This window comes from Penaeus monodon, chromosome 17, assembly GCF_015228065.2.
Source record: "Penaeus monodon isolate SGIC_2016 chromosome 17, NSTDA_Pmon_1, whole genome shotgun sequence".
NCBI lineage: Eukaryota > Metazoa > Arthropoda > Malacostraca > Decapoda > Penaeidae > Penaeus > Penaeus monodon.
In genome coordinates, this window is record NC_051402.1 from 37,761,415 (window position 1) to 37,771,414 (window position 10,000).

General features: G+C 47.3%; 1 protein-coding gene across 1 annotated transcript in view; it reads left to right on the plus strand.

Annotated features, from left to right (window-relative positions):
- Window positions 1-8,284: 8,284 nt before the first annotated feature.
- The window catches only part of LOC119583726 (T-box transcription factor TBX20-like), a 29,411-nt gene continuing 27,695 nt past the window's right edge, over window positions 8,285-10,000 (plus strand). The window contains exon 1 of the mRNA XM_037932379.1: window positions 8,285-8,382. Coding sequence (XP_037788307.1) covers window positions 8,285-8,382 — 98 coding nt within the window. The remainder of the gene's footprint in view (window positions 8,383-10,000) is intronic.

Below are 10,000 nucleotides of genomic sequence, written 5' to 3' on the forward strand. Positions count from 1 at the left end.
GAATGTACAGAGGGGCGGACAAGAAGGCAGGGTAGGAGGAAGAGGCAGGAGAAGGAGGGAGCGTGAAAGTCGTGAAGGAGGAGGAAGGTAAAGAGGCAAGCAAGAAAGCAGGGAAAGAGGTCAGGAAGAAGCAAGAAAACCGACCAGGAGGAGGAAGACAAGGAGGCAGATAAGGAAGATCAACAAGAAGGGAAGAAAGAAGCGAGGCAAGGAAGCCGACAAAAAGGAAAGAAACAAGAAAGTAGATGAAGTAGAGGCACGCAAGAAAAAGGCAGAAAACAGGCCCAGAAGATGACAAAAGAAATAAAAGAATAGCGAAAAGAGGCAAACAAAGAGAAGACAGACAAGAGAACAGGCGAGTGGGTAGCTAACAATAAAGACGGCAATTCAAAGAAAACTGGGAAAGCAGAGCCAAACAATCAAGCAAACAAGAAGGCAAACAGGAAGGACAAACAACAGACAAGCAAACAAAAACAAAAAACAAAAAAATCAAATAGGCATGTTTCCCTATTCCAATTCCTTGATAAGTGTTATCTATATAAAAATATGTCGTGTTTGATGATTTGACCGTATGTTTGTTAGTTAACTTTTCAATGAGTATTTGTAAACTGACAGAGAGAATTAATTGTATAGCCAAATTGGTAGGGCGATGTGCACAGATCGCTGGACTTATAGATAGATAGGCAGATAGACAGGCATGGGTAAATGGGGAAAGTTATATATTGTATGGCATTCTATACAATTTATATCACTGTGCTTTATTCGACGCTTAAAATGAATGGAAAGAAAAAAGTCATATACCCCTAATTATATTACGAATAAAATGACATTAGGAATAAAAGCGTAATTTGGATATTTATTTCAGTTTTTTTTCCCTCTGCTTTACACTTTAGAATCGTTTTATTGTTATTTCCTTGTTCCCCCTTCTGCCTCCCAGTCCCCCCTGCCCTTATTGCCCCAACTCTTATCTCGTAATGCCCCCTCACCCCTATCCCCCCCTACACATGACCCCCTCCCCCTATCAACTACTGCCCCCTACCCCCATCTCCCAATGGCCTCCTCCTCATCATCATCCCCATTCCTATATTCTCCTACTTTTCCCTCCTTCCTCCTTTCCCCATCTCCCCTATCCCCCATTTCCTCCTCCTATACCTCACTTCTATCGTCCCTTCCCTATCTCCCTCCTCCTCTAACCCACTTTCCCTTTCCCCACCTCCTCTATCCCCCCCCCTTCCCTACGAACCTCTTCCCCCAATTTCCCCACCTCCCCTCTCCCTATCCCATCACCCCTTACTTCCCCCACCTCTCTCCCTTCCCCTATCCCTCACCCCCATTTCCCCACCCTCCCCCACCTATTTCCCTTCTCCCATCCCCCCTTCCCCTATCCCCTCACCCCCACTTCCCCCCTTTCCCCCTTCCCCGCCCTAGCGCCTCCGAGTCCGCGGGCGCCGGCAGCTGCAGCCCACCGCGATTTCACCTCTCTCCTTATGAGTGAGACGGCTGTTTACGAGGTCGTTTGGCTGTCCAACGACGTGGTTAGACGTACGCAAACTGCCTCTGGCCCATCCACGGCCGACGTAAACTATGGTGTTTACCGAAACTGCCGCGCTGTTTTTTATGACGTAACGCAGTTGGTAGATAATGATTCTGCAGTTGTACGATTTGATGAAGGTTTACGTGCTGGCCGGTCTTTACTATACGCACACACACATACGCACGCACACACAAGCACGCGTGCACGCACACACAAGCACGTGTGCACGCACACACAAGCACGCGTGCACGCACACACAAGCACGTGTGCACAGCATGCACACACACATGCACACACACACACACATACGCACATGCACACGCACATAAACACACAAAACAAATATAACTACAATATGTATATATATATATATATATATATATATATATATATATATATATATATAAATGTATGTATATATGTTGTACACATATATCTATATGTATATACATATGTATATATATGCACACATATATAAGCATAAATATATAGATTCTCAGCAAAACAGTAAGCGAGAGAGAAAGACAAAGGAGGTGTGCATGTGCTCTTAAAATTAAGTTCTGCCATTAAAAAGTCATCACTTAGAGGCAGCATTTCTTTGTATTCCAGACATAAACAACGACAATTTCCCGAGAGAATAAAACCGTCGCCATCATGGAGGAAACTCCGTTACTTCTCACTAAAATGGAGAGGGAGAGGGGTAGGGAGAGGGAGAGGAAGAGGGAGAGAGAGAGGGAGAAGGAGAGGGAGAGGGAGAGGGAGGGAGAGAGAGAGAGAGAGAGAGAGAGAGGGAGAGAAGAGGGAGAGGGATAGATAGAGAGAGAGAGAGAGAGCGAGGGAGCGAGAGAGAGAGAGAGAGAATCTTTCTTTCAATCAGCGTCGCAGGCCATCCCGCCCACACGACAACCGCAGCCCTTTCGTGGCGGAAACAGTGGGCGTACGAGTTGGGGGAAGGGGGGAGGAGGGGGTCGGGATGGGGGTGTATCCAAACTAAAATCGGGCTCGTATTCGCTTAACCCGACGGATGCTGGAGTTAGCGGCGGTGCGAGAGGCTGCAGACGGGACGGAGGCTTCTGGGATGGAGATAAAACAAAATGGAGACGTTTCGCTGCTATGGCGGCTTGTGGAGGAGGAGGGGTGGGGGGGAGGAGAGAGGGGTGGGGGGAGGAGAGAGGGGTGGTGTGGGGGATGGAGAGAGGGGTGAGGCGGAAGTAGAGAGGGGTGGGGGGAGGAGAGAGGGGTGGGGGAAGGAGAGAGGGGTGGGGGGAAGTAGAGAGGGGTGGGGGATGGAGAGAGGGGTGGGGGATGGAGAGAGGGGAGGAGGAGGAAGGAGAGAGGGGTTGGGGAAGAAGGAAGGGTGTGGGTGGGGGAGGGATGGGGGAAAGAGAGAGTGGGGATGGAGGAGGTGAGGTGTGTTTGTGTGTTTTGTGTTGTGTGTGTGTGGGGGGAGGGAGGGGGGGAGAGGGAGAGGAGAGGGAGAGTAGAGAAGAAGGAATAGAGGCCGAAGAGGGAGGAGAAAGTAACATGAAGAAGAAGAAGGAGAGATGGAGGACGAAGGAGGAGGAAGAGGAAGAGGTAAAGACACGAAAGGAATGAGAGAAAGGAAGGAGAGGAGGACTCGAGGAGGCAGAGAAAAAGAGGAGGCGATGGAGGAGGAAAAATTAATGAGGAGGAGAAGGAGGAGGAGGAGGGAGACAGAAGGCAATGAGGGGAGGAGAAGGAGGAGAAGGAAGCTGAGAGCGCTGAGAGGAGGAGAGTGACGAGGGGTGTAGAGTGAGGGTAAGGGAGGGGGGAGGGGAGGGAGGAGGAGGAGTTGGAAGGGGAAGGGAAGGAGAGAAGGGGAAGGAGGAAAAGGGGAAGGGAGGGAGGAGGAGTAGAAGGGGAAGGGAGCGAGAAGGGGAGGAAGGAGAGAAGGGGAAGGGTGAGGGGGAAGGGAAGGGAGAGAGGAGGAGGAGGAGGAGTAAGAGAAGAGAGTAGAGGGAGTAGAGAGGAGGAGGAGGGGAAGGAGGAGAGGGAGAAGGAGAAGGAGGAGGAGACGACGAACGAAGGAGGAGGAGGTGAAGGGGTGGAGGGGGGGGGGCGTGGAGGGGAGAAGGGGGGGGGGGGCGGCGGGGAAGGGAGAGGGAGATGTGTGTGTCTACGAGGAGCGACTCTTAGGCAGCAGCGAAGCGACTCTCTAACGGCCCAAGATCTCCCCCCTCGCTGTGAGTTAATAAACCCCTCATTTACGTTCCTACCGTCGGCGGGGGAAGACGGGGGGAAGAGGGGAAGGATGCCCCCAATGACAGGGTGCTGGTGGGGGGGAGGGGAGGGAGAGAGAGACGAGAGAGGGGAAAAAGGATAACCCCAGCCAGGGGCACGACCGGGGTTTGGTGGGGGAAGGCGGGGGGGGGGGGATCAACGGCAGATTGTAGGGGGAGTAGAGTTAGTAGAGTATAGGGGTGCAGGGGGAACGGCAAAAAGAGGAAGAAAGGATGATGAAATGCCATGGGAATGAGAGGAGGTGCGGGGCGAGGTTGAAACAAGGGGAAGGAAAAGGAAAATATGGAAGAGAGAGAGAGAGAGAATGAGAGAGAGAGAGAGAGAGGAGGGAGGAGGAGGAGAGAGACTGAGTAGTAGAGAGAGAGGAGGTGAAGAGGGATCGAGATTCGAGATTGTATTGACGTGAGATTGAGGGGAGATGAGGAGAGGAGAGAGAGAATGGAAAGGGAAAGAGAGATGAGGAGAGAGAGAGAAGAAAAGAAGATGAGAGGAGAGAGAGAGAGAGATTGAGGGAGAGGCTGAGAGAGCGAGAGAGAGAGAGAGATTGAGAGGAGAGAGGAGAAGAGAGGAGAGACGAGAGGAGAGGAGAGGAGGAACATGAGAGAGAGGGAGAGAGAGATATAGGAATGACGAGATGAGGGATAGAGAGAGAGAGAGATGAGAGGAGAGAGAGAGAATGGAGAGAGAGATGAGAGAGTGAGAGAGAGAGAGAAGAGGTAGAGAGGAGAGAGGTAGAGAGAGAGATGAGAGAGAGAGAAAGAGAGAGAGGAGAGAGAGAGAGAAGATTGGAGAGAGAGAGAGAGAGAACGGGGGGGGGGGGGGGGGGGGGGGGGGGGGTGGGTGACCGAGAGAGAGAGAGAGAGAGAGAGGAGCGACCGCGAGCAGACCGAAAGAGAAGAGAGAGACGAGAGAGAGAATGAGAGAGAGAGAGAGAGACGAGAGAGAGAGAGAGAGAGAGAGAGAGAGAGGAGGAGAGAGAGAGAATTGAGGAGAGGAGAGAGAGAGAGAGGGAGGAGAGAAAATGAGAGAGAGGAGAACATGAAGAGAGAGGAGAGAGAGAGGAGAGGAGAGAGAGAGAGAGAGATAGGAGAGGTAGGACGAGAGAGGAGAGAGAGAGAGATTAGAGAGAATAGAGAGAGAGAGAGAGAATTAGAGAGAGAGAATGAGAGAGAGAGAGAGAGAGAGAGAGACAGACAGACAGACAGACAGACAGACAGACAGACAGACAGACAGACAGACAGACAGACAGACAGACAGACAGACACAGAGACAGAGACAGAGAGAGACGGAGACAGACACAGAGACAGAGACAGAGAGAGAGAGACAGAGACAGAGATATATAAATAAATAAAGAAAAGGTGAGAGACAGCGAGAGAAAAAAAACGAGAGAGAAAAAAAAACAGTAAAAATAACAAAGAATATAAAAACAAAATATACAAACAGACAGACCAACCGACACACGAACAGACAAAGACGCAAACCAGAGCATAAAAACGAGAGAGAGAGAGGAGAGCAGAGACCCGGGATAAGAGAGCGCGGGCGAAGAAACACCGAGGAACGGGAGAGAGTGAAAGAAAGGAGATAACAAGGGTAGGGCACGAGAGGAGATCAAGTTAATGGTATACAATAGAGTAAATATTGGACAACGATGAGGGAGACGCGAGGGGAAGGAGCGATGATTAAAGGGAAAGGTGTGAGGGAAGAATAGGTCGAGAGAATAGACAAAGGTTGGCTCCTCCTTTGCATTTTGCATTTCCCTTCGAATACATTTGCAGCCACCTGGAAATGCAACAGAGAAGACGGATTGCACATGTAAACCGTCATACGTTGTTTTTTTTTTTTCGTTTTTTCAGTGCTCTCTCTTTCTCTCTTGCTCTTTCTTGTTCATCTGTTTCTTTCTCTTCTGCTCTTTCCTCTTCTTCAATTCTCTTTGTCTCTGTATCTCTCTCTGTCTTCTTCTCTCTCTCTCTCTCTCTCTCTTTTCTTCATCTCTCCTCTCTCTCACCTCCTCCTCTTTCTTCTTCTTTTACTCTCTCTCTCTCTCTCCTCTTTCGTAAAATCATATATCCTCATTCTTGGAAGACGCGAGGGAAGAGGATTCCTACTTACCTCATCTTCAATAATGCAGATCCTGTTATAATATGCCCAGTAATTCATATACTCTCGCGCTTTGTGCTCACTCCGTCTTGCAATCAGACCGGCGCTTTGCAATGAGAACCGCGCTTTGCAACTCTCTCTCCCTCACCCTGATGTTCAATAAGTCACACTAAGTAAGTCGGCCCCTAATTACTGGCGGCGGTCGAGGTCCTTCTCCAGGCTCTCGGACAGAAGACGGTGAATAATCATCGATAATGCCGATTGAATATGGATTAATCTTCAGGGGAGAATCCGCGAGGGTTGCCGGAGGTAGAAGAGCTTTGCAAGATTTGGCGCGCGCGGTCCTCGAGACGAATGGGGGGGGGGGGGGGCCGAGTGTCTTCATCTTAAGACGCTTCGGAAATCTTAACGGTCGTTTCCCCAAAAAGGAACAGGGTCCATTTACGTTTTGTAGACGCAAGGGAAAGGACCGATGCCCGTTGTTCAAAGGATACGGACGTGAAAGCGCTTGGAGAGAGAGAGAGAGAGGGAGAGAAGAGAGAGAGAGGAGAGCGAGAGAGAGAGAAGAGAGGAGAGAGAGAGAGAGCAGAGAGAGAAGAGGAGAGAGAGGGAGAGAGGAGATAGAGAGAGAGAGAAAGGTGGAGAGAGAAGAGACCGAGAGAGAGAGAGAGAGAGAGAGAAAGAGAGAGAGAGCGGGGGGAGGGGAAGATACATAGATAGATAGATAGATGGGTACATAGATAGAGAGACAAAAATAGAGAGAGAGAGAGAGAGAGGAGAGAGAGAGAGAGAGAGAGAGAGAGAGAGAGAGAGAGAGAGAGAGAGAGAGAGAGAGAGAGAGAGAGAGAGAGAGTACGTGAGAGAGAGAGAGAGAGAATGAGAAGGAATTTTACGTTTACAAACACGACTCTCTCCTGTAGCTGCAAAAGGCAGTATTTATGACATGGCTGTAGGTTAGGGGAGATTCTGTCTTTGTTTCACACATCTCGCTAAGTTTTTGTGATGAAGTAACCCGATGTAATTATTCTTATCGCACGTCGATAATATTTCTGCATTAATTAGCCGCAGCTCTCGTAAATATCACCCCATCATTAAATTTATTCTGATCACGTCTGTGCTTGTATGCAAGGGGTGTGTCTCTTCGCTTCATTAAGATTCTTATTAGCACCCTTTTTTGAAGAAACACACTCTGAAGCATACATTGAACTTAATGACAGTAGAGACTACCTGTCTTTTTAGATTTATAAACCAAAAACAAACACAATATATATGTATTATATCATTCCCGTTTTCTGTTTCATCTGTATCAAAAAATGGATACCGTGATATCAGAGACAAATGCACTGATTTTCTTTATCAGGAGACACACGCAACGATTTATTTTCATTTGCTTTAATAACGGATAAATTGATTAATTTTCACAGGACAGAATAAACACAAAAAAAATGGAAAATCTCATCCTAGTGAGAATTGTTGCTATATTGACGTTCCAGTGATCGCGTTCGTTTGCTGTTTACTCGTGTTATTTTACCGAAAAGTTCTTCGTTTTACGTAGAGATGATATGATGTACGTCATTTAACAACATTGATTGATCATAGGAAGGGATGTGAAAAGGTTTTCGATTTTTCTCGTCAAATGTGTATCTGAGAGATATGTGTTTGAAATATTCCTATATCAATGTTTGTGTATGTTTCCACGCTAGAAGATATTACAGAAACATCTTTTGGTGTTTAGTGTAAGTACATGTAAATATTATGTGGTTATTTCTGAATTTAAGTGTTCAATAATTTCAAAGAAGACAGTGAGAGAAAAATGTTGAATACCAATATTTTGCAGAGTTTCCCTCAATAACTTCAAAATTCTCCCATTTTCTGAATCTGTTCTAAATCTCCTTTTGTTTTCTGTATCGCCAGATGTGCATTAGTTTTCCTGTATATTTTTTCATATTAATTTCTTTAGCAGGAAATAAATTCATATTTTCTCATATCAACAGATCAATCCATTAATCTCGCTCCATCCTTTGTATCAAGAGACTGATGCATAAATCTCTTGTGGGTATGTGTCTGTCAAACGATGAATGTAATAATATTTCTCAATATCATTATCGAGAGGAAGATATACTGTTACATTAATCTCTTCGAAATCCTTATCGAATCACGATAAATGATAGCCTACCCCCCGTTTTCTATATCGAGACAAAAATGCTTTAACAGACCCCCGACAAGACATTAAAATACGTTAACAGACCCCCGTTTTCTGTATCAAGACATAAATACGTTAACAGACCCCCGTTTTCTGCATCAAGACATAAATACGTTAACAGACCCCCGTTTCCTATATCAAGACATAAATGCGTTAACCTCCGTTTACTTTCTTCTTACTGCAGACGGATGTTCCCGACGGTGAGAGTGTCTTTTACGGGACTGAAGAGCGAAGATCGGTATATTGTGCTGCTGGATATCGTCCCTATCGACAACAAGAGATACAGGTAAGGTTAAAGAGAGAGAGAGAGAGAGAGAGAGAGAGAGAGAGCAGAGAGGAGAAGAGAGAGAGAGAGAGGAAGAGCGTGACGAGAGAGATGAGGGAGAGAGGGAGGATGAGAGAGCGAGAGGAGGGAGGGAGAGAGGAGAGAAGAGGGTCCGAGAGAGAGAGAGAGAGAGAGAGGGAGGGAGAGGAGTGAGTGAGTGACTGAGTGAGTGAATGAATGAATGAATGAGTAAATAAGTGAATGGGTGATTGAGTGAATGAGTGAGAGATACAGATAAAGATAAAGATAGATAGATAGAATGATAGATAGAAAGAGAGAGAGAGAGAAAAGAGAGAAGAGAGATGAGAGCGAGAGAGAGAGGACGGATGAGAGAGAGAGAGAGAGAGAGATGAGAGAGAGAGAGGGGGGGAGAGAGGGAAGGAGGAATGGAGAGAGAGAAAGAGAGAGAGAGAGAGAGATGACGAGAGAGAGAGAGATGAGAGACGAGATTGACAGAAGAGAAGGAGAGACGAGGAGAGAGAGAGATTGGAAGAGAGACAGAGAGAGAGAGGAGAGAGAGTTTTCGTATGAAATGTATAGTATTTAAATGTCGTGGTGTGTGGTGTGTGAGCTGTTGTGTGTGTGAGTGTGTGTGTGTGGGTGTAGTGTGTGTGTGTGTTTTTTTTGTGCGTGCGTGCGTGCGTGCGTGCGTGCGTGCGTGCGTGCGTGCGTGTACACGCGTGTTTGTTTACGCGAATGCATGTGCACGTTACTTGAATACTTGAATACATACGCGTCATTAAGGATAAAAAACAAAATAATCTGATTAAAATAATTAATGTAAAAATTATTTTCATCAATCATATGCAGAGAATAAAAAAAAAAAGATAAAAGAAAAGAAACACAATACAAGATAAATAAGTAATTTCACAGTATAATGTTCATGTAATAATTCATTCATGTAGACAAACGGCTGAAAGATTTATCGTTCTGAAGTGCATAAATTAAGCAAGTTGATCCGGAAAGAATGCATGGGAAATCGCCGGAAATGAGGAAGAAGTAATATACTAACTTTACGAATTTTCGCCAAATGACATCCTGAAATTCATGAGGGAGGGAGGGAAGGAGGGAGGGAGGGAGAGGGAGGAGAGGGGGAGGGAGGGAGGAGAGAGGGAGGGAGGGAGGGAGAGAGGGGAAGACCGGGGGGGTGAGGAGGGAGAGGGAGAGAGATAGAGAGAGAGGGAGATAAGGAGGGAGGGAGAGGGAGAGAAAGAGAGAGAGAAAGAGAGAGAGAGAGAAAGAGAGAAGGGAGAGAGAGAGAGGGGCAGAGAGAGGGAGAGTAGAGAGAGTTGGCAGAGAGAGAGGGAGGAGAGAGGGGGGGGGAGAGGGGGAAGAGAGAAGAGAGAAAGAGAGAGAGAGAGAGAGAGGAGAGAGAGAGACGAGAGAGAGGAGAGAGAGAGGAGAGAGAGAGAGAGAGGGATAGGAGAGAGAGAGAGGGATAGAGAGAGAGAGAGGGAGATATGAAGGAGAGAGAGATGGACGAGAGAGAGGGGGAGAGAGAGAGGGGGAGAAGAGAGAGGGGGAGGAGAAGAGAGGAAGAGAGAGAGAGAGGAGAGAGAGAGAGCGAGAGAGAGGAGAC